The 24,874-nt window shown below is 34.5% G+C and overlaps 2 protein-coding genes across 3 annotated transcripts in view; one reads left to right on the top strand and one right to left on the bottom strand.

The window, feature by feature from the left end:
* Positions 1-1,882, top strand: part of LOC113494072 — a 45,654-nt gene extending 43,772 nt beyond the window's left edge. Inside the window, exons 3-4 of the mRNA XM_026872210.1 lie at positions 1,090-1,185; positions 1,628-1,882. Coding sequence (XP_026728011.1) covers positions 1,090-1,185; positions 1,628-1,882 — 351 coding nt within the window. The remainder of the gene's footprint in view (positions 1-1,089; positions 1,186-1,627) is intronic.
* A 749-nt stretch (positions 1,883-2,631) lies between these two features.
* Positions 2,632-20,724, bottom strand: LOC113493755 (organic cation transporter 1-like). 2 transcript variants are annotated; one of them, XM_026871759.1, is made up of 12 exons: positions 20,055-20,721; positions 12,829-13,016; positions 8,205-8,292; positions 7,791-7,901; positions 7,329-7,432; positions 6,703-6,896; positions 6,197-6,317; positions 5,801-5,936; positions 4,886-5,516; positions 4,499-4,630; positions 4,003-4,184; positions 2,632-3,528 (listed from the first exon to the last, which is right to left on the bottom strand). In XM_026871759.1, exons 1-12 carry the CDS (start codon positions 20,181-20,183, stop codon positions 3,346-3,348), a joined length of 2,199 nt encoding a protein of 732 aa, XP_026727560.1. In that variant the 5' UTR covers positions 20,184-20,721; the 3' UTR covers positions 2,632-3,345. The 2 variants fall into 2 exon arrangements, with proteins under 2 accessions (XP_026727560.1, XP_026727561.1); XM_026871760.1 differs by lacking the exons at positions 2,632-3,528; positions 4,003-4,184 and adding an exon at positions 4,221-4,363 and having other exon boundaries at positions 4,465-4,630; positions 20,055-20,724.
* Positions 20,725-24,874: the final 4,150 nt, after the last annotated feature.

Raw genomic sequence — 24,874 nt, 5'->3', positions numbered from 1 at the left:
ACTTGAAATGTCGGTAATTGTTAAAGTTATTGAAATAACATTAATACCAATATTCAATCACTTAAAAAGCTATGAATATGCATAATTTTACATAATAACATAATATGGAAGCGATAACGAAAAATTGCTCTAATCATTTTCTATTTTCCTAATAATACCTTATAAGTAAAATATAAAATGAATTCAATAACTCGTGATCATTCTACAGAAGACAGACGTTTAAATTCCGAAAATGTCTGGAAAATATTGGAACAAACAAAATCCGATTCTCATAAAAATAAATCAAAACGCAACACCAAAGCCAAATTCGGAAGTGTTACTACAAAACAGATTGGACAAAGATGTACAAAGAATAATTTATCCCATAAATTTAATGCTTACAGTTTTCTTTACATCGAAGTATACAATTCGAGATGACTACATCACTCCAAAAGGGTATAAATTCAATGTCCTACTGTTAGCAGCCACCGTCATGTCATATGGTTTATTTTTGCATTCTGTCTTGAACATTGATCCCGATAATTATCACAATTTCTACGAAAGTCGGGACGTCTTCTATTTATTTATGTTCTTCTACGCTATTTATGTTGCTGGTTTTACAATGCTTATTTTTCTCAACATCATTCATAGTGACAGCAACATCTCCTTAATTCTGACTATCCAATACATTTACAACAGCATCGATTCCACAAAAAATATCAAAGGCGTCGTTTTCTGGAATTGGGTGTATGCCTTGGGCATATGCGGTTTGAATATGTTTATGTATCTCTTGTATTACATCGCTTTTGACCATTTCAATATCATTGAAAGTTTCGCGGACTGGATGTTTATTACTTTTGATGTTAATTTGGTTTGTGCTATTCGGTTCATTATATTGTTGGAAAACTATCTTGTTATGTGGAAGCAGTCTGTTTTGGACGATGAACTAGGAATTAATTACACAAAATTGTTTGACGTTTATCAAAATATTTTGGAAGCCTACAATTTGTATAAAGGAGTTTTTCAACTAGTGGTAAGACTTCAACTTATTCAACATTCAACTAGGTATATCTACATTACATTATGTCCAATATTGTTTTTTTCTTGCAGATATTATTCCACACGATGGACACCTTTTTTCGAAGTTTAGCTTATTTGAGTATATTTCTAAATTTGATTGAGTTACCAGATGACAAACGAAATGAGGTGAGTAAGAAACATTTGTATCAGTTTAAGAATTTTAAGCTGATGAGTCCTAGAGAGGATACCACGTATCAGCAAACGCAGTGTAGGAGGCCCGGCCCGACGGACCGATGACCTAAAAAAGGCTAGTTCGGACTAGATGCGGAAGGCGGAGGACCGGGCCTAGGACCTCGATAGGCTGAATGGTTTGAAAAATATTAAAAATCTTTTGTAAAGGATAGACACAATCTCAAATTTATATATTTAGAAAATAGTATTAGAGAGAACAGTATTAGGCAACCTTAGAAGACCATCGTTAATAATCCAGAGTATTTCGGTCAATAATAAATGATTAACAAACATCCACTTTCGCGTTGATTATTTTAGTAGGCCTAGTAGGATAAACGATAGTGTCAGCGACATATAAATAGGGTAAAGTAAAAATAATAGCTTTCTTATGTTATAGGCAGACCAATTGACACTAAAAATCATAGCTGGCAGCATTCTGGTACCTTTGTGGATAGGCAAGGATATACTTCTGGTGATATTACAATGTGTTCTGTGTGAGAAGTTCTATATTGCCGTCGAAGAGGCAGAGTCAGCATGCATACAAATGGTGAAGAAAATTGACCATTCAGGTGAGCGTCCAGGCTTTCTTTTAGAAATTGAAGAAACTGTCATTACTGTATCAGTGATCAGTCCAGTCAGATCAGAACAGTGATAATTATCCTCAAGTCAATGAAGGGAATAATTAAGAATCCTATTTTTAACAAGTCATTCCATTTGATTACCACGTAAAATAAGACGTATTTAAGATAAGATTTAAAAAAATATATGTAGTTTAGTTCACTAACTCTTTCTTGCACTCTTGAATATTTTATAGAAAACCATAAAATCAATCAAGGATCACACTCGGTGTATAAAATGTTTGACAAAAATGATTTTTTTCAGAAAACCAAAGAAGACTCTGCTGCAACGTGATTTATGCTAACCGGACCGCATTCAGTAAGATGACTACTTGTGGTTTGTTTGCCATCGATGCCACCTTGCCGTTAAACTTCATGGGACTCTTAACTACTTATATTGTTGCTATCTTGCAGATATATTTCCTTTAAATAATCTGTTTCTTGCTGTTACTACAAATCGAAAATGATCCCACGGGATAATAAAATCGTGATAAAACTATCCTTTGTGTTAATCCTTAAACTATCTGTGTACCAAGTTTCGTCTAAATCCGTTCAGTTGTTTTTGCTTGAAAGAGCAACAAACATTCAAACATCAATACATACAAGCTTTCGTGTTTATAATATTAATAGGATAGTTACTTTCATGAGGATGATTCATATTTAAATGATGCATTATTTTACTTACGTTTTTTTGTTTTCGGAGACCTAATTTGATGAGCGTTTCAATCATCTTAATCAAATGTCTGTATTTTTGTGAGTTCTAATGTAAAGAAATAAAACTATATGTTTTAAATCATTATTTAATATTTACAGCATTTTTGTGTTATTTACATTCAGTTTTGACATCTAAAATGCAAAACCTCTCAAATATTATTTTAGTTACAACTAGGTGTGATCTACTGGTTCTAGATTTTTATTTGTGACGTAGCAACTTATACTTATTATGAGAAACTGTGTGCCTTTTATCATAATTATCGTCTCTATATCCATGTTAAGCAAAGTCGTCTGAACAAAAATAGTTTGGAACGCCAGTGAGACCCATGCACATTGCTTTTGATACTTTTGACAGTCGTACATAGAAACTTCTTTTGTTAGTATCATAATTCATCTTATACCCGTAACATTTATGATATAATCAACGGAGTGAAGAAAGCAAAGTTATCCTTATTACCAAATGTAGGACAAAGGTAGGAGGTACTTTTGTATGGTAAATTTCTTATCATAAATAAGTTTTTAAAAGTTGCTGTTAAGCCGAACGTAACACCATTTTTAGTCTATGTTTTGTAATCAGACGGTATACATTTTTGTTGATTATAATATCTGTTTCGTACTTTCAAATAATATCTATCAAGCCAGGTCACCCAGAATTGAAATATACGTCATTTCACAAAAAATACCCCTCCCCCTCCTACTGGGAACTATTCCAATAAACATATGTCCATAGAATTCGAGCTACCAGGCGACCAGAACTCAAAGGAAGTGTCATCAATATCCAAATTCACTGATCACTTTGTCGCTCAACACAACTCAATATCTTGAAGTCTCTGCCAAAGGTCTCCCCGTCGCCGAGGGTCTGTGGTAGTGGCTGGTTCAGGGTTTCTGGTAAGAAGAGGGAAGTGATACCGCCCATCACGCTGAGCACTCCCATGATGGTCAGCGGTAGAGCTCTGGAGTACACCGCCTGGAAAAAAAAATTAATGGGAATTTAATGAGAGATCATAAAAAATAGAACCGGTTACAAAAATGCTTGACTGTTGATTCTGCTAACGTGATTATCGAAAGTGATAAACATAATAATAACATAACCTCTCCTGAATAGACGTTGGATGAAATCGATAGATACTCGTAGTAGAGTAAATACACTAATTTTATAACAATATTCATTAAGCTTAATGTAATAAATATGATCTGGGAACGTATGCTTGACGATCGGTTCGGGTTGGTGTAGTGTGTCAATGTTAACAATATGGTTACAACTTAAAACAAAGAACAAAAAATAAAATAGTAGTAATTTTATTTCTGTAATAAATGAAAAAGTATTTACTTTATGCTGATTTATTTTAAAAAGCAATACGTATAATTGACAGCAAAGGCCAAATATAGGAGGTGAAGCGAAATTGGATGATCCTGACAAATGAGCTGAAGATGTACTTACCAAATGAACAATATATGGACAGGCTAACAACCCTAAGCCAGATATGAATGAAGCTGCACCCATAGCTTGAGCTCTCAGCACCGTTGGCAGTAATTCTCCAATCAAAACGTAGAACACTGCAAATGATGACGCAGCGAATAACCGTCCCAACATCGAGAGACCGACGGTTATCCAGGGCCAAGCTGAAAGATAAAATCATAATGTTACATATTATAATGGTCGTGGTAATCAGTTTGTAAAACTACGCATCTTAATGTTCGTTTTGGATCTTGTAGTTTAGTAAGGCCGTTGTGCTGGTGGAAGAGAGTGAGCAATTCTTTGCATGGTAAGAGTTATTTTAGACTAGAAATAATTAGATATGGCTAATAATGAAGTAGCTTTACAAATAAACATAGAATTTTCAAATCTGGAAATCATAAAAAACAAAAATTATGCCACAAAGTTGATAAGTTTTTATGTATGTTGTTCTTCTCATCTATTAAATAAGTTGACTCACATTCCGGTACAAGGATGCAGCTGATGCAGGCGACTCCGCCGACACACATGAAGCTGCAGAGCACCCAGCGCCGCCCAAACCGCTCCATACAACGCCACGCTATGAAGTACGATGGTATCTCTACGGCGCCACCTACAAAACACATATAAGTTTGAGAACAGTTCTAAGGCTAGGTACATTGTCGTCGTGTAATAACAACGAGAATTCAATTAAAATAGGACTACTATCACGCCAAGGAAATGAAATCAAGCGAGCGAATGAAAAACCAAAAATACATTAGAATTTTAAATAATCATAAAATAAGCTAAAGTGAACATGCAAAATCTTACAACGATCATTTTTATTAAAACGGAGAAAGCGTTTTGAAAATAGCTTTAAAAAACTTACCAATAAAAAACGCCAAATAATCATTGACACCCAAGTTAGGCGTATTATAACTTAAGCTATTATAAACGACTCCAAGAGCGACCCAATCGAAAGTTAAAATGAAAAACTTCTTTCTAATATTTGGATATCTGAATACATCTAAAGGGGAAGCTTTGCAGTCTCCTTCTGAATTCTGATCATCCATTCTTTTATTCTCCATAATGTCTTCTTCGCCGTCATCCTGTATGAATATCTTACTGACTAACTGTAAGGACTTTCTTCTAAGCGTATTCGCTGGGGATTTAGAATATTCAGTTTGTGTCGCTTTCTGCTGATGATCTGCATTCAGATTTGTTACTTCTGTAACATTCTGCTCTTTTTCTTCGTCTCTTTCTTCTTTCCTTTGCCTAGATTTCTTATTAACGATATCTGCTACTTCTAGTGCTATGATTTTTTCTAAACTATCTTTATTAGATTCTTCTGTTTCTGATATTTTTGAGAGGTCTGGTTTGAATGTCAGCATGTTGCTTATTCTTCTGTCCAGATGTTGATCTTTGTCAGGTATTTCAGTATATCCTGTTACATGACCATTCATGTTTGATATTGTTGCTAGTTCTTCTTGCGTCATCTCTTCCTCCTCTTTTATTTTTTTCTGGAATCGAGTTAAATCAATTAATATATTTTTATTAATATATTTGAATTGCTACATAAATACTATGTATCGTAGTTTAATGAAATCATTTCTTTATAATGTACGGATAGACGTGGGAGAGTTTGATCTCCGAGTAGGCCATGTAAGTTTTGACTGATTCTGGGTGTCTTTGCACATGTGACTTGAATGTTAGTGGGAACCCCTGGCAACTCAAGGATTACATTCCTTAGTTCGGGAGTAGTTATCCTTTAGTCTAAAGTATTTATAATGTTAATAATACTTACATGTAACTCTAATAAAAATCCTCGAGGTAGGTGAATATCGTTTTTCCTTGCAATATTTCTGAGCACCTTTTCAGCTTCAGCTATTCTTCCTCTGCCAACCAACCATCTCGGAGATTCAGGTATCAGCCAGTAATAACTGAAACAATTAAACGTTGATGTTTATTTTTATTTATTTATTTATTTATTTACACTTTTATACAATGTTTGTACAATGGCAGACTTAATGCCTGAGGCATTCTCTACCAGTCAATGCGGAGATATCAAGATGTTTACTATCATCCCATTTTTTTTTAAATCTTATTACTGAGCATTTGAAAACCATTGCGTTCACATATAGTTCATTTTCTACTTGGCGTGGAAATCAATAGTTCGAACTTTATTCAATAATGTACTTACCCATACAACAGTATAAAAGGTAATGTGGAAGCCAGAGACAGATTGTACCAGTCTTGGACCGCGTACGCCACTAGCGAGAGCAGGCACATCCCACTGGCGAACAACATGCCAACTACAATACCTGAAATGTTACATAATTTGTTTCATGGTTGATATAGTTAATTATTTTTTACTAACTCCATTTTGTCTATATGTAAGCTGAAACCACAGAATCGAAACTTAAAATGTTGTCGTCATAATAATATTTCACTACTTTCTCACAACGCCATCTAATCTCAAACTAAGAAAAGCTTATATTATGATATACCAGACAACTGATAAATGTACTGATATATATACTTTTACTAAATACTTAAATAGTATATTTAGGAAATTGTTCTGTTTTGGAAGGTACCAAATTATTATAATTATGTTATCCTGAGTGGAAATAGAACCCACGAACTGCGGCTTAGCAGTCGGAGCCACTAATCACTTGACCAAGAGGCCAGTTATTTCGTAATACTAACCAGTTTGGTTCCTCTGTCCTGGCGGCATTAACTCCAACGCTAATATGAAAGGCAGTTGGTACAATGCTGGGAAGAACAGGCCTCCTGCAACCCTCAGCGCGATGTACGTCCAGTAGGACTTGGCGAATGATGACGCTATAGCTAGCGGTACTTCCAGGAATACCATCAGGAGGATCGTTGGGCGACGGCCGTATCTGGAATCAGGGAGATAGGAACTGTAAGAATAATAATTATAGCAAGGAATTGGTATTTTTTAATTTCAATAATTATTGATGATGGGAAAGATGCAAAAATAAGTGGATAGTCCCAATTGGTTTAGCATCCAACCCATTTGTTTTTCTTTAGCCCTTTTTGTATAAAATCCTTAGAGTTGTGAATCCGACTCGCACTTGAAAGTTTTCTGTGTTATGTGCTTTTAACATAAAACATTTGCTAAAATAGAAACTTGCTTTGTCACATAGCTAAAACTATACTTATCATTTTTAATGATATATCTCAATCTTTTTGAACATCATATAATTTTGTGACACCTAAAATTTTAGAACATGATCATTACTCGACGCTCTGAATTTGGTGTCTAATCTTACGTCTGATTACCATACACATTGAAGAATATCCATGTTTACCTGTCAGACATCCAGCCGAAGAACAGGTTCCCGAAGATGGAGCCGACCCAGAAGAGCGTGTTGCTCATGCGAGACAACCAGTCCTTGTCACAGACCAAGGAGAACTGGAAATTAAAGAATTTTAGTTGTATTAATACTTTCCTCCATAATATTAATCTAAATTACTTATAGCAGTACTGAATTAATGCATTTGAGAGTGTTTATGGCACCACTGTAATGGCGTAAAGACACCCTAATTCGATCACAAAAATGCTTGTGTTATCGGGTGTCATCTTAATGGTATTTTTGAATATTGAAAATTTATATAGCCTTTAATAATAGTCTCGTAAAATCAGCCATGCCAAACAAACAGATCAACAAACTAATTAAAATGTAAAATTATAACAAAAATATCCCTTGCATGAAACTCCTTCTATTTGTCAGCCTATATTTCAACAATATCTTTGTTATTTAGTTACTTACATCTGTAACCAGCGTGTTCTGGTATTGTTCTGTACTGAACCTCCAACCGTTCGTACATTGTGACGTTGTGTTCCTTCTGACTGACAGCACTGCGGCTGATATGTTGGCTATCTGAAAATATGTGTTTAGGTAAATTATTACTTGTCTTATATATGAAATGAAGGTTTAAGAAATAAATAGATAATTCTGCTTTTAATGATATTAAACAATTTAATAACCCTTGACAGTTATAATTCTCTCCCCGCGACTTTTCAATGGCTCCACCAAACTAAATTGAAATTGTTCTATCCGTTCGGGAGTCATGATGTCACAGACAGACATGTCAAACTTAAAACAGCCCTCTGTTTGCGTCGATGTTTATAAATAGATGAAGTTAGATTAATGACAAATTTTAATAATGTGTGTTACACTTACCAAGTCCTTTTGGTTATCATCACTGACTGAGAGTAACTCGTAAATCTTTATTGAATGAAAAACATTCCCTTCTTTTATTGTAACTGTTCTGTAAAGAAAAAAATGATTTACGATATTTTTTATAATACAATAAAAAAGTTTAAAACTGAAAGCTTTTTAAATGTAGAATTGGATGCCTATCAAACCGACACAAAAACGCGGAGTTGTTTAGAGTTTGAGATTGTCTGTTCCCTCCCCTGAGGGAATGTGTGTCCATGGGGATACCCCGCCCTTACCAAAAAAAAGAACAAGGAGGATGGTGTAATTTTGGATGGAAAATATGGAGTTGCATGTACGAGGTGCCACAACGCAGGGAAAGTACCAAAGTGACTAAATTTCAAAGTAATAATGTTTATTCTTAACTATTCAAGACATCGCTAATAAACGGTGAAAAAACCTGGATTCCAAATATGGAATCCAAATATGGAAATATTGAAATCTGAAATTGCTAACCCTCAGTGATTTAGCGTGGTGGTCAATGCTTAAACCTTCCCTATTCTAGGAGAGGCCTGTGCCTAAGCTGGGATCAGTTTTTAACTAGTATCAAAGTAACCTAATCGCCCGTTAAATGACACAGCTGAAACAAGACTACTAAATTAATTAGAACCACATTCTCGTGTGAAAATGACAAATCAATTAATACTAGTTATAAAAAAATTCGTAGTCACACTCGTACTAAAAAACAACGAATAATTAACATTACAAACGAGTTAGGGTCGCTACACACCTGCTTGCTGGCTTTAATTGGCGAAACAAGCGGGAACCTAAATATGCGATCGATAATTTTGCAAAAAAAACGTCACCCTTTAAATTGTACTTCCGCAGTAGTTGCTTATCCTCTTGCTTGAGTTTTATTATTTGTTGTAATAGAGGCAACGGAAATACATCATTTTCATCATGAAATTTAAACAATTTAGCTATCACGGTTCATGAGCTAGCCTGAAAACAGACGGACACACAGACCTCAGTAATAAAATTCCGTTTTATGAAAAATCAACTCCAAAAAGTGACTATAAAATGGACACAAGCCGAATTAACTACTTCAGTGATTAATTCAGGCCGAAATCATTGCTCAAGAACTAGACGCTAAATGTGATCGCTACTGTGTGTCGCCACCCTAAACACCGATCTAACGGCTTGTCATAACAACACAAGATTAATCTGACAGACAAGTTTATTTTTTGTTTGCAATGAAAATGGATATTAATTCCTGAATGATTAGCTGTCTGGGCGTTCAATTAAAAACACGTTGTGTGTTTTAGTTGACTTTGATAAATGTATTTTTAAACGGTTCGTAACTGAATATTGTTTGTTAATATTAATGAGCGTTGATTATTACTGAAATATTGTTGTTGATGCTGGACATGTAGCAATTAAATATTGAGTTTATTAAATCGATAACGCATAATCACCGTCTATCGATTCCGGACCCAATTTTTTTAATCTTTTATTCGTTTCTTAGGAAAATACCTCACTTTCTTTAGACTGCACGTCTCTGCTATCGCCAAGATAATATAATTAATGTATTAAATAAAAGATTTTTTTCACGAATTATGTTAAATACTTGAAAAAAAAATCTGTTTGCTTGCGTATGTGTGGCGTATGTAGTTTTTATTTTTTACGATTATTGTAAAATTTAAATTGTTATAAAGATTAGCTGTGAAAAATTAACCAGTTGTTTTTATTTAAATTATATATTTACAAGTAACGCGCTTTCATCGATTTGATTATAATAAAATTTCAACGAAAAGGCACCAGTATATCCCATACAATGTAGTTATGTGTATCTATACTCTATACTAATATATAAAGCTGAAGAGTTTGTTTGTTTGTTTGAACGCGCTAATCTCAGGAACTACTGGTCCAAATTTGTGTTGAATAGACCATTCATCGAGGAAGGCTTAAGGCTATAAACCATCACCATCATCAAACAGGAGCGAAGATACAATGGAAAATGTGAAAACAAACAGGGCAGGTATAAATCATAACTTATATATTCTACCCACGGGGACGAAGTCGCGGGCAACAGCTAGTAATAAATAAAATAATATTTTGAAGTATATATACTTATATCTAAAGCAAACTGCTCTTTTACCTAATATTTATAATTTTATTCACTGCCACCTAATCTTAATATGAAAATAATCTAACAAAACTCCGATTAGAATCATTTTCTAGATCGTACAGCGAGATTATTATACAGAACATAATTTTACAAGTACCTACCTTTATTATTGTTTTAAACTATCAAAAGATTACCGAGATATTATACTACATAGTATAATTGATTTAATTATTATAAATAGATTGGAGGTGTCTGGTTTGACATCCAGATTAATGATCGATAAAAATAATAACAGATGGCAATTATGGATACCTTTGCCTGTACTATTCGCTAAGACTGGGTTATTGTCGTTGTTGAAGTTAGATAGCGATACTGGAAGAGTATAGTCTGTCTCGCTTCCACATTAGCATTATTTCTGAGTTAGGGACTTGTAGTAAATGCGTAGGTCAAAATGTGATGTAATTAAATAATTTACAGTTGGTAACTATCTTGTAATGCTTACAGATTCACTTATTATGTAAGTTATAAAAATAGGTTCTATTAAAACTGACCTAGCTTTTGCCTTCTTCGCACCTATATTGCGGTAAAATTAGTTTTCGCTTCTCATGAGAAATAAGGTGCAAAGATCAGACCCTTATTACACTTTTTAGTTGCAGGTGACGTAAGCCCCACTTTACAATTTTAATGTGTTTTACTAACTGTATAAAAAATGCGTATTAAATACTTTGGGAAATCTTTATGACGGTCTATAGCATTTAGTGATATACTTTAAGGGCTATAGAAATTTATAGACTTGTAATATTAGTAAAGTACCCGTCACGAGAAGCTATAAATTATGTAAACAAACATCTTTTACTAAGTAAACATTTTATACTGCGAGATAATAATAAATTGACCATATTCAATCGACATGAAATATAGACGGGTTATATGAAAGTAACAACCTATTTAATTTAGTCGGATCATATTTTAACGACGCAAAGCGCTATCGTTTGTGTTTCTTGGTACCGGAACGCGTCCGTCGCAGGGATTGTGAACTATCGGGACGCCATTTTGAAATAAACGCATCATTCGAGTTTCGAATGCGTACGAGTTTGTTTCATTGCTTTGCATATATCGCGGATCTGGTTGTTATTGTTAATTTTGTTATTGTTTCGTTATCACTTTTTTATCGTTGTTACTTTAATTGTTGCGTTAATTTTATTTGTTATTACGTATAATGGAGCCAGTAGCCAGTACATCTAAGGAAATAAATTCGCCACGAAAAAAACGTCAAAAGGTGCGTAATACAATTTATCTAAAATATATAATAAGTAAAAAGAAAGAGTTGTTTGTTCAAACGCGAAATGGAAACATCTGAATCTGACGAATAATTATTCTTAAATAATATTTATGTTAATTAATATTTGTTACTTAATAATTTATTAAATCTTAAACAAATTCATTTTTTTTGTTGGTCCAAATGTTGTGAACTCCTGAACACTTGTTTACAAAATTTATAGCTTCTCATGACGGTTACTTGTAATAACATTATCGAGGCAAATGCATCGATGCTTTAAACACCTGTTCATTCTCAAATAATAATGTTATCGATCAATAAACTCAACTCGAACTTAACAAGTAGCTGTGAACTATGTTTACAACAGATACTATCATAACTGACCTACATACACTGAACAAAAAATAGATGGGATATTTGAGGTATGTAATGATTTAAAAAATAATGATTCCATAATATGGAGCTGGAATAGCTCGTGGCTAAGCTATATATGCATAAGTGAATCGATCACAGGTTAAACTACGCTTGACGCGGTTGGACCGTAGATAGATGACCACCTTTGTCATAACGAGTTTCTCGCGGGTTTCGGAAGGCACGTTAATTTGTGGGTCCCACTTTGACAGTCTTTACGGGTAGTCAGAAGCTAGACAGTACATCGTACATCTTTGACAGTCGTTACGGGTAGTCAGAAGCTAGACAGTCAGACAACCAGTCTAACTAAGGGGTATTGTGTTGCCCAGGTAACTGGGTTGAGGAGTTCAGATAAGCAGTCTCTCCTTGTAAAACACTGGTACTTATGTGGAAAAAGGCTAGGCCGATGCCGATGAATTCCATAATATAGTTCTTAAACATTGTAATTGTACCAGGACTTAATGAGCTGTCAGATAATCCTTTTCGAAGGCTCACCGGTCATTAGTACTATGCAATCGGCATTGAGGTTTCAACTTTCAAGTATAATTTTAAATCTAAGTAGTACTTAGCATATCATTACGTGTTTAAATTATTTGTTTTTTCATTGAGTGGGTATTGATTACTACTGAACTTTAAAATCTTTACTAATATTGTGACTTTTTTACTTATTAAATACAGACGAAAAGATAAGAAAAAAATAAACATTGTTTTTTCCTGATTTAAAAAAGCCAACAATAATTAAGTTTATTTGAGAGTCTTTATTTATGTTTCACCCGAATAGAACAATTTTTCAAAAGCAAAAGTACCAGGACAACATAAACATTAGGTACCTTTGTTCGACATAGTTGGCGATTGCTTCACGGAGTTCCTTCGGATCTATGTCATAGGCCTGACACGACTCGTACGTTCCCTGCTGCCCTGGTACTGTCAAGAAACGCAGCAGGCTGTCTGGAAGTCCAAGGTTGTCTAACTCCGGTGGCGGGGCACACCAATGTTCTGGAGTTGCGTTTGTAAACACCTGGGAAACACAAAATATTTTTTAAGGAGATGTGAACTATTCAATTGTTAGACCTAAAATCTTAACGCATGTATGTCTCTTTGATAGCGGATGATCGATTTCGGCACCCAAAAATAAAAATTACTTGGATTTTAGGATCTTAATTACAAAAAGAATTATTTTCATGACGGCTAAAATAGTTCGAAACATACAATTCTTATAGATTCTCTCCATTTCACTTTTAGTAAAATTTGTAATGTGTTGTCCATTACTTCGTGGACAGTTTTTTGACAAACTGGCAAAAAGGTCGACATAGGAAGGATAGACTAATGTGGATTTTATTAACTCGCCCGCAATTAAGTACATTAGATGTAAACGCAGCTCTAACTTTAAAACATATATTTATATATTATCACGGAATCAAATTATTGGACATATTACTAGCTGAAGAATAACATTTAAACAATATTGACGTTTTCAATCATACGTACACCTGTTTTTACTCAATTTCTTATTACTTTAAATTTTGCAATATGACGTTCAATTCTTTTTTCTAAAGCAGGTTTCAATATTTGAACCATATGGAATCTCGAGGTTATTTTTTTCCTTCTGAGCACTGAGGTCAGTAAACAATGACGCGACTTATAAATTTACGTCTTAATGAATATTAATTACGAAACAAAAACCTGCAACAGAGTTCGAACAAAACCACAAAAATCGATTAAAACTCGATGAAATTTGTGTGGGACCAAATGACAGCTATTTTACGTCGAGATCGGGGTCCAGTCTGAAGTTCAGAGGTAACAAACATCAAAAAATACCTACTAATTGGGAACCTTTATGAAGTCGAACGAAAATAATATCTATGACTACCTATAGTAAGCTAGATGATTAAAAAGTAGCGCCGCTATTAATATTACGAGACATAATATCGATTTTATTTTTAATAAATGCGGACAACATCACATACATTGTTCTGAACCCAAAGTAAGTTGCTAAAGCACTTGTGTTATGGAATTCAGATACAACGAAGGAACCACAAACACCCAGACCCGAGACAATGTAGAAATAAGAATTTTTACATTGACCCGACCGGGGATCGAACCCGGGACCTCAGAGCTAGCGACACCTTGAAACCGGTGTCGATATAGATTCGTAAATAAGAGAAAAGTATTTAAACCAAATGAAAATGTTTTTAGTAGGCCCAAAAAAGGGCTTAAGGATAATTCAATTATGGAACTAATGACTGCACGTAGTTTTAAAATGTTATTCCCATGGAGAAGAAAGGGAAAAACTGCGTAAGTACACAACTTAAAAAAATGGATACAAGATTATTCTAAAAGTTCCTACATAATTATGTGTTGAACACTGTTAAGAACGTTACGACACAGTGAGCTCATACTGCGTAGGTCGGACCATAAATAATTAATTAAAAATATGAAGGTAGAACGAGCAACATCTTCTGTCAAGACGAACACCATCTCAGTCTGCCCGTGACCATGATACCTGCAAAGGTGTCGAAACGTCGGGAACTAAAACCAAAAATTAAACCGCGATAAAATCCGTAAAAGTCGTTTCATTTCACTGTTAAGAAGTTATTTTTTAAACATTGAGTCGCTGCTGTATTGTTAGGTACAGAGTAGACTTAATACCAAGAATACGATACACCCATTCCTGAGTGACAGAAAATAATAAAATAATTAGCACTTTGTAAATTGGAAGGTGTTAACCAGCCTTTGTTGCTGACTGCTTCTGAAATGTGGGTTTTTTTAATCCTAAAATAACAGAAATACCATTACATGTAACTGCAAACTGATTTTCGTTCCAATATTTGGCCATGACACCAATCCAATTACCCAAATATATAATTTAGTAAATAATACCAGCCACATAACAATTGCGGGTTGGTGATTTTAAATTCCAATATTTGGAATCCAGTTTTCCAGTTGTGTCTAACTTTGAAATAGTCACATTGCATTGGTACTTTGCCTGCATTAGGATCGAACCAGTACCTCGTGCATTACACGTGCAGCAGCAGAACGCTATTAGATTCCAAAAACGGCGAAAAAATAGATGCAAATATCTAGCAAAGAAATACTATACACCGTGATTTTTTAGTCGTCTTACAAAAGCAGCCCAGTTCATGTATCCAATGACTAAAACACGTTCATGATAAAAAAATAGGTATTTATGAGATTTGAAAAAAAAAATGCAATTTTTATTCAATATTATGATGCAATTCGTAGTTTTTAAAAAACACAGTTCTGTTGTGCGAGCGCGGTCCGAGCCTTGTAACAATGGTGAGGGGCGCGGGCGGCGGCAATTTTATCATTTTTAAGAGTATATTTCAGATTTCTCTTGTTTGATTTTCTTCGTACTTATTATCTTAGTTGATGATAAAAAAATAATAATCGCCCCTAGGGGTATTTTACGTCGGATAAATGAACTGGGCTGCTTTTGTAAGACGACTAAAAAATCACCGTGTATATCCATTCAAATAGTAAACATACTTATTTTCAATACAACACTAAATCAGCATTATTTACAGATGCACAAAAGATACACGGTGACACGGTTTCATGGATATTTTCATATGCATAGAGCAACGCAGCCATGCCCGCGCCCATGCATATTCAATTCATTACGTAAACTCATTTTGTATGAGAATACTGAAAAGGTGATCGTGCTCATACAGATTTGCTTTACTTGAAATACAAAGAAGTCGTGGTTCTGATTTTAGAGGGTTAGTTATTTCTAATAGAACTGCATTTGTTTATGTACCAAACGAGTATTTATTCACATTGGTATACGTGTTTGTTCAAAGCATTCGTTTCCTTTAGAGTAAGAAAATCATCAGCACGCTAGTTCACTGCGGATTGGCGATTACTGATTTCCAAAGTTTAGATCACGGTCTCCTCGCGATGTTTTCCTACAACGTCTGTCAGTAGGGTCTTAGAATAATTGGGAAAGTACCTATTTAATATAATAAACGAAAAATTTCTTTGATGCACGGATCTTTGTTTCCCCTTGAACGGATTTAGACGGAACTTGGTCATAGGTTTTATCCAGATTTTGTGATTCCGCGCGATCATCTTCGAGCGGGCCCGCGAGCAACAAACAGTTAGTTATATTAACTATATTATTAAACTTTTATTGTTATTACCAAAATACGATCTTGACAAGGTATAATAGACAAAATAGCCTTCCAAGTGGAACTCACTACCTATTGTTTGCTAAATTCTAATTACGCATCTAAGTATTCTGATAATACTAATCGGGATTAATTTTGCGATTCATTTTTATGATTACATACCAATGATAAATTAAAGTACGTATATCCTATCAAATTAGTCATTAACTTGAAAATATCGAGAAGGACGTTATTCATTACCATTTTATTTGAGGCTTGTCTAACAGTCTCGGTTCATCAAATACTGAGGACATGTGGGCCGACAATGGAGTCTAAATAATACGGTATCATTTGCTCTTTTGTATTTCGCTTTGAATAATCCACTATTAGGGTCAGGCCTCTCATAGTTTATGCTATTCGCCCCTTTCTGTTTCTTTTCGGTACTTTGTGCATCAGAAGAAACAACCAACCTAACAATGCTTTTTTCGACATTCGTCAAAATATTAGATATCGTGACAGTAGCATTGATTTGTCCAATACATGTATTATGTACCTTCAACAATATATGTGCCAATTCAAACCGTCTGGGGAGGCAAACTATCTTATCTTTAAAGATAATGAAACTATAATTACTAATTATAATGATAGAGCCAAAGGATATAAATTAAGACTGATTAAAAACAATTTTGATGAAGATTTTGAAGCTGAATGACTTGGAGACCGAATTAAAAATAGAAATAACTTGCATTTTTGACGCAGTTCTTAAAAGGATAATCTTAATTGATCGGAATGACGAAGTGTTTTTAATGGAAATAAAAAAGAACAAGAGATAGGTTCACATATGAAGAATGAAAACGGAAATATGTTTTACAAAACACATAGATTACTATCAACGTATGGGCGGCCTACATAAGGAAAATAACCGGCCTAGTTGTAGTCGGACTCCTAACACTGACAAATCGGTTATGTTACAGACAATATCACTTTTATATTTTTTGCAGCAACAGAATTCATCCTTAGTGACAACTTCAACAGCCTATGTTTCACTATCTATCCTATCCGTCTGTTCATCCGTCCATCACTAGCCTGCAGTGACAGACGGACAAACAGACAGATACACACTTCACCCAAGTAGGCTTCAATAACTTCGGGTACGGAACCCAAGCCAAGTAATTTATAATACAGACCCTACTTCACAACATTTTCCCATCTGGCCTCATAATAAAAATTAATGAAAGATGCCAGTCATTGACTCACAGCCACATGGCCTATAGATTAAGATAAATCGCAAAACGTTATCTATTCAGCAAATGTACGATACTGAAATAAACACTTGAAAATCTATTTGTCTTTGATTAAAAGCATGGTTCAATATAATAATAGGCTATAAATCTTTTTGAACAGTTTCTTGAATGCCTCAACTTTAAATGTGTCCCAGTTGACGTATTCGTATAAATTCAGAACCGAGTAAAATGGTTTAAGTATATAGGACTGGCGGCGAAATAGAATCGGAAATCACTGAAATTAATAACATACAATGCAAGGGTACAATGGCGGTCTTATCCCTAATAGCGGTATCTTCCAGACAAAGTTTGGATTGACAGGAAAAATTGAAATATAGAAGTACACGACTGGTGCACTATTTTACTGAACAGCATGTCACTGTTGGAACCGTTTGCATTAACAGCCGAGAAGTCAAAATCAAAATCAAAAGTTTATTTCAAGTAGGCCGTTTTCCAGGCACCCTCAAAACGTTAAGGTGATGGATCTAGTTGCGCGGTTCCAAAGTGTATTTGCTACGCCAATATCACTGTGCGCGATGTGTCGCGGGTTTGATCCCTGCATAGGACAAAGTATATTTGTGCATGTACTCGTAACTTTAATGTTTGTCAAAACCCCTCGCGACTTAAGGATTATTCGTCCACAAGTGTCCAGGCGCAAAATGAACACGTCACGAAATTATATAATTTCAAACAGAAGGAGCAAAACCATAAAATACTAGTTTCACCCAAACATGTCTGTTTGTCTCTCTAGGCACAAACGAACGTCCCTTTGCTAAAACTATTTTCCTAATCTCCATAGCTCCTCTGCCCACATCACATCTTTTAGCATGTGCTCCAAAAATTGATGACAGTTTACAGAGAATTGACACCAATACACCCGAACATTTGTTCGAAACGTTCCTCAGATAAACATTATAAATGAGGTACAAAACATCTGTTTCAAAACAATATTTATTTATGGAATGGAACAACATATTAACGGTGTCAGTGAACTAAATCTGGATTGTCGTTGGCATAAAAACAACATCATTTGTAATATTGATTTTGATGTTTTGGTTGAAGCTGACAGTTTTCTGTAGGTGAGTATTGATAAAATTATGACTTTGTAAAATGGAATCGGTCATATGTGGGTCGGATTATGTACAAATAGGCCAAAGCATATCAAGATAAAACATAGGTTAGGCCTTAATTTTATTTTTTTATTAGTTAGTGGCGACTGAAATAGACACGGTTCTTGAGATTTAGCCAGATGACAAAAAGACAGACAGTGGTTTCTGTGTTTTTACCTTTGGTTCCATTTTTAACCCTTTGCGTAGAATACTCTATTTTTTGGTAAATAACGAGTTTGACGCATTCCAAAGGCAAAAATAAAACGAAATAAGCACACCAGATTATTTCTCAAAGGTCAGAAAGGACTCATACGGCAAATGCCTATTCATGGTGGTTTAAATCTCAGACTTCTTATTGAAGATCAAACTCTCGTCGATAAGGTAAATAATGCTGAACTGGTTCCTGGTCTTTGGAGGAAGGCTACGTGAAGTAGCTAGCGAGCGAAGTAGAGAACGATGGGATAATCGCGCAGGTAGTGATGAACTTATGCTGTAATGATGAATATCAAAATAAAACTCGAAGAAGTTGTGATGGTATTGAAGAAAGTATTGAATCCCTAGATGTCCCGGAAACCCATTTTTTTCTGCTTTTTTATTTAGTTGGCGAAGTAACGAAAAGAAGAACCTAATCAAAATTATATGAATTACAATTACGTAATCCCAGCAACACAAATTAATATTTTCATTCCATTCACTTGCTACGGTTGTTCGAAACCTTGAACGAAGAATGAATTTGCCAATTCTCTTATTAATGTAATATCATATTTCGTTACTCAGTTGTTTTTCTCAGTAATACAGACATACTAAGCATCAAAAATATTTGTCCTTATTTATCCTGCAAGTCATTTAGCAGATGCGCCACTTAGGACCGATGCTAACGAGCTGTATACGCAGTTATTTGAAGTCTACAAGTATGTGAATGAAAACACCTACGGCAGTCATAATAGGAGAACTAGAAGCTAGGTTTCTTAGTCTAGTATTTAATATGGTGTCGGCAATGTTTGAAACACCACAAAATATAATTATCATGCAACCTCAATTTGTTTTGCACTGAAAGAGGAAACAGGCGATAATAAAATGACAAATCAAAAATTTGACGAAAAAATGATTGATGTCCTCGTTGGGGATATAAATGAAATATGACTGATAATTTTAATTATCAATTTCATAATTTAGTTTCTGGGTCATTGAAATTACGACAATATTCTTATTTACTTCTTAAATATTATGTTAATAATTAATTTTGTAACGTTGATGCTATTGTCCAATTTTTTTTCTCGTCCCTCAACTTTCAAAACTATAATTATATAATAGGAAAGTATACAACGAACAATACAACTAATTTATTCAACACAATTGTTAACTCCATGCATTTAATCCACGTGTGGCAAAATCTATATTCCCTTTGCATTTTATACTATCTTCGTATCGAAGGACCATTGAGGACCGAGCTCTTAAAGATCTGGTCCTTCACTGCAAAATATCAACTTTAAATCGTTTCAGTAACGGGTTTCAGTACAATGTCTTAGTTTCTTACCTGTGAAAACACCAGAAACGAGGTAGGTATCGCTGCTAGTCCACATAGTAAGTAGAACAACACTACGTGCCAGTGCCCAGTCTTGGTGGCCAGGACCGCGGCCTCATCCAACTCTTTAGTCCACGTCATTATCACCTCACTATCACTTTCACAAGTTGAAACCTTATTACAATCAGCCCTGGATTCAAAGTCGTCATTTTTGGTACGTTGTCCTTTTTACTTGGTCCTTTTGGGTTGAGTTTCACAAACACTATTAAATCTTACAAAAAAAAATATGAAAATTTTTGAGATAATATATTAAATGAAATTTTAATATTTGCTTTTAAATTAATATCTCAAACACGTCTTAACACCAGTCCTCGAAACAAATGAATAAACATTCGCGAATACGTCTCGTTAAACAAAAGCCAATGTTTTTTTCTGAAAACCTTTTTACGATTGTAATAATATTTGTTTTGAGTCGAACATACGTCTGTCTATCAACTACTTGACATCGCACTAAATGTAAGCTCTCCAAACACATTGACGAAGGAGTATAAAACGACTGAATTTAAAATCCCCTACTATTGAAATGACATTATGAATTGAATGATATTTTCATTTAGCCGTGTTATATCGATAAGGTAGACAGCTGAATTACTATGTGTTTTCTCACTGAATATTCACGTTGATTTTAATTATATTTTCACACGCTATCCTAAGACATTTAAGTATCGATTGAAAATTTTAATAGTTTTCGTTTAGTTATCACTAATATATTATGATTGATGTATTATAAAATTATTTTTTTGCACATTCGTGTTAAAGGAATTTAGTCCTCGTCCTCGTTTTTTTTTATTTCGATTTTTGTATCCTACTGCTAGCTTTTGTCCATGCGGCTGACGTGACCCGCCCAATTCCATTTTAGCCTGCCAGCCTTTTTAGCGACGTCTGTAATCCCAGTTTTGGAAGGCAGCGTCAATCCTATTACTTATGACAAAATATATTGTTTTGCCTTTTGTACGACAATACGATTTACGGTTTCTAACACAATTCCTAACACATTTACCTATTTTTCTAGTTTTATCATAATTTTTATCAAATGTTATATCTAATTAGTTTTCGCTTATCTTTTATTATCATTGTAAGAATAATAGTGTTACTTCAAATATTGTTTTGATAAAGAACATTTTATTGAGAACAAAACAAAAATGGCAATGTCCGAAAGTGTTACTGGAATCCCGGTGCATAATTGCCAAAAGAGGGAATATGGGTGGTTTTAGTCAGTAAAAGTCTGACACTCTCGACCGCTCAATACAAAGTGGAAGGAATTGTTTGATGATCCAAAAAAAAAAGCAATAATGGGTATTGCCAAGTGAATTGGAAAATGTAGAATTAAGAGTGAATAACAGTAGAGTTTTTAAGGTAGGGTTGTCGTATGAAAAGTAATAACATGAAGGTTTGGTGCCATTACCAGCGTTTTAACCAAAACTACGCGTTTTCGAATCCATTTTTCTCATTATTTTGTAAATTTTTATTTTTGTTTTTAAAAAATCGTTTTGAACTATACCTAACTTTGGCCCAGAACTTACAATCCTCTATTTTATTTTCACAATATATCTCAATTTTTTTCTTCACTTACATACACACAATCACTTAGAATATACCTGACAATAGTCAGGTTTTTTTTCTTATTTACTCTCTGATCGTAATATTATTTCTAGTAATAATTTCTCAGCTCGATCAATAACAGTGAGTCCATGACCAAGTCCTAAGCGTTGACGTCACGTAACCGCATCCGTGCGCAAGGCTTGCGTAGTGACAGACAATATCTTATATATATTTAAAGGACCTACATAACACTGTTATGTGTCTTTTTAACAATAAAATATAAGTGGAATATAATGTATATTTTTGTTTTGACTTAATACGGTCCTCCGAAGATAAATAGTACAAATAACATTCATAAGGTGAAGGTATTTCTTCAGCATTATTGGTGTCCCAAATCATAATTATGATATATGAAACTAAATTTTAAATCGTTATTTTTTTATTCTAAACATTTTTTTTCTATAAATCTTTAGTTATTCAAATGATTTAAATCTTTGGAATAATAGTAGTGGTAGATAAAAATAAAATTATTATTTCTTCCGCGTCCGCGATCACTGGCACCACACCTTTATCAAGTGGCGCTTTCAAATCAAGATTATAGACCTGTTTTTTAACAGATACCATTAGCCAATTTAATTATAGATAACCTGTTTACATCGACCGTTAATATTGATTTTGTTAATTGGCATTATTAATCTTAAATGTTAAATATTGACATAAGCTAAGTATTGCTAAATGGCGTCTAACTAGGGTATTTTTACTTTCGTTCTTCTGTTATCTGCCCTTCAAATATAGAAATCTATACTAATATGTATATAAAGCTGAAGAGTTTGTTTGAACGCGCTAATCTCAGGAACTACAGGTTCGATTTGAAAAATTCTTTTTGTGTTGAATAGACCATTTATCAAGGAAGGCTATAGGCTATATAACATCACGCTGCGACTAAAAGGAGCGAAGATACAATGGAAAATGTGGAAAAAAACGGGGAAAATTCTAACCGCGTGGACGAGTCGTGGGCAACAGCTAGTTACGGAGAAACGTAATGAATGAAACTCCATAAAATAATTGAAAATTTATTTTCGTTTTAGTTATCTTAAGAGGTGAGTTATGTCAGTTTAGTAATAAGGTTTAAACCTTTGTCCAGTTATTTGTATGTGAAAGTGTGAAGAGATAAAATTTTAAGATTTGAAAGTACTCAAGTTGCACTTTGAAAACTAGTTAACCTACTGGCTTTCTTGCAAAACTAGTTTGGTACTGACCCAAACACAAATTGAGTAGCGATCCAGTGTTATCAGCGTCTTAAGGCAAAAGCTCGATAGCCGAGTGGTATAGGTTACCTCGCCGAAGGAAACCATGTCCCGAGTGGGACGGTTGTCCTAAGTCTGGGTGTCTTTGAGCTCGTGAGACTTAAATGCTTGTGAAAATGCGCGATACAAGGATTAAATGATAGTACTGGAGACGTTTTAGTTAAGAGAAACTCAAACTACGCGATTTAACAAGTGGCAAAGTAAAAAATCGATCGAATATTCGATTCCGTCGAGAGTGAGTTTTCTCACTCAACGCACTATTCATCGATAATTGTATTTTTTACATAAACGTATTATTTCATGTGAAAACATGTGGTAGGTACCACGTGGTCACATTTTATCTTTAAATGGCGTTAATTTCTAAACATCTTATTTTAAAAACAAGAAATGTTTTACGCAATAAAACGTTGAACAAAAACAAAAATGTCATGATGATGATCTTTAAATTTGTTATTATTTACAAAAAACGATAAACGCCATGTTTATAATAAGAGTTACATTTGGAAGTCTGGAACTACAAGGAAAACAGAAAATTTTGCTAAATTGATTGTATAATACTGAACAACTAAACTAATGAAAGTACCAGGAGCACATAGTACTGGAGAGATCCTACTTTCCGGTTCTCAGACATGCCTTTATTAACATCATTATGTCCATGGGGCCCGGATATACAAGCAATACAGAAGACGTTTGAACATTTTGGTTACCTATATAACAACAAAACCTGATTAAAAATCGGGTAAGATACAGCCGTAATTCCAAAACCGCTTCAAGTTACTGAACAGGTTATGATCTGGAAGTACCAGGAGCCCATAGAAGTAAAGCGAACCTACTTCCCAGTTCCCAGACGTGCCTTGAACACTACATTAGGTCATGCGCCTGATATATGAACAAACCAACTAGCAATACGGATGTTTGAACATAATTTAGTCGGCGAAGCAATTGCACAGTTCCTATGGAGGGGCAACTTCTTCGAATTGAATTATTTATGTCTTGCTCTGTATGTGCCCAATACGTCATTACTTTATAGCCGTGATGGGTTTTGATGTGAGAAACAAACAAATTTGGTGCGTCACTTCCTTAGGACATGGGGATTGATCAGGAGAACGTCTTAGCGACTAGCCACAGTTGGTCTAACTGAATATTTGTTGGTTGAAATCTTCAACATCTTCAATACTTTTTAAGTCAAACCAGATTGGATTAGGTGTAATGATTTCAGCCTATTCAGCGAAGTGACATTTTGACAATCACTAACGTTGATAAAACGCTCGAATTGGAGATACGGGTCATAGTCACATCCAGCCAGAGTATCACAGAGCATGCACGATCGATCTCGTGACTCTGGCTTAAGCAGAAGAAGGGGCCCGGGGTGATTTTAGTCGGTGGAAGTTTGACATATCCCCACGCCGTTGCCCTCGATGTGGGTTGAAGGCATTAGTGTTTCAAATAGAAAAAGAATTTGAATACAGTACGTAAACTGAAATAATATTTTTAAAACTTTTGTCTTTCTTTTTGATGGGAACTGACAGGGAGCTGATTAAATAAGGAGTACCTTACAATTATAAAGTGTTTTTTCCTCAATACCACGCGAATAAAATCTCGGTTGCAGCTAGTATTAAATACGCACCGAAAAGAATTGTACTTACTACTAACATGGGTATTAAAAGCCATCTTCAAAATATGACGTAATATACGCTGACACAATATCAATCACTTCAAGTGCATTCTTACGCACAATCTTGATACTGTAATGGAATCAGATAAATATATATTTTAGTAAGCAAGTACGTCATACTAGCTGTTGCATGCGACTTCGTCCGCGTGGTTTTTAGTTAAAAAGTTAGGTTTCGAATCGAGGTAGAGCAGTTTTCGCATACTTCATCATTACTGCTTTGCTACTTACTATTCATCATACCTTTATAA

This window comes from Trichoplusia ni, chromosome 5 (assembly GCF_003590095.1).
Source record: "Trichoplusia ni isolate ovarian cell line Hi5 chromosome 5, tn1, whole genome shotgun sequence".
In the NCBI taxonomy this organism is placed as follows: Eukaryota; Metazoa; Arthropoda; class Insecta; order Lepidoptera; family Noctuidae; genus Trichoplusia; species Trichoplusia ni.
This window is presented reverse-complemented; position numbering and strand designations above follow the sequence as displayed.

Bases quoted from the DNA above. Each gene is read 5' to 3' on its own strand.
- LOC113493755 (XM_026871759.1), bottom strand. From the start codon at position 20,183: ATGACGTGGACTAAAGAGTTGGATGAGGCCGCGGTCCTGGCCACCAAG. The intron at 13,017-20,054 runs GTAAGAAACTAA...TGTGTTTCCCAG, and splicing joins CGTTTCTGGTGTTTTCACAG to GTGTTTACAAACGCAACTCC. The intron at 4,185-4,498 runs GTGAGTCAACTT...TTTATCTTTCAG, and splicing joins CTGCATCCTTGTACCGGAAT to CTTGGCCCTGGATAACCGTC.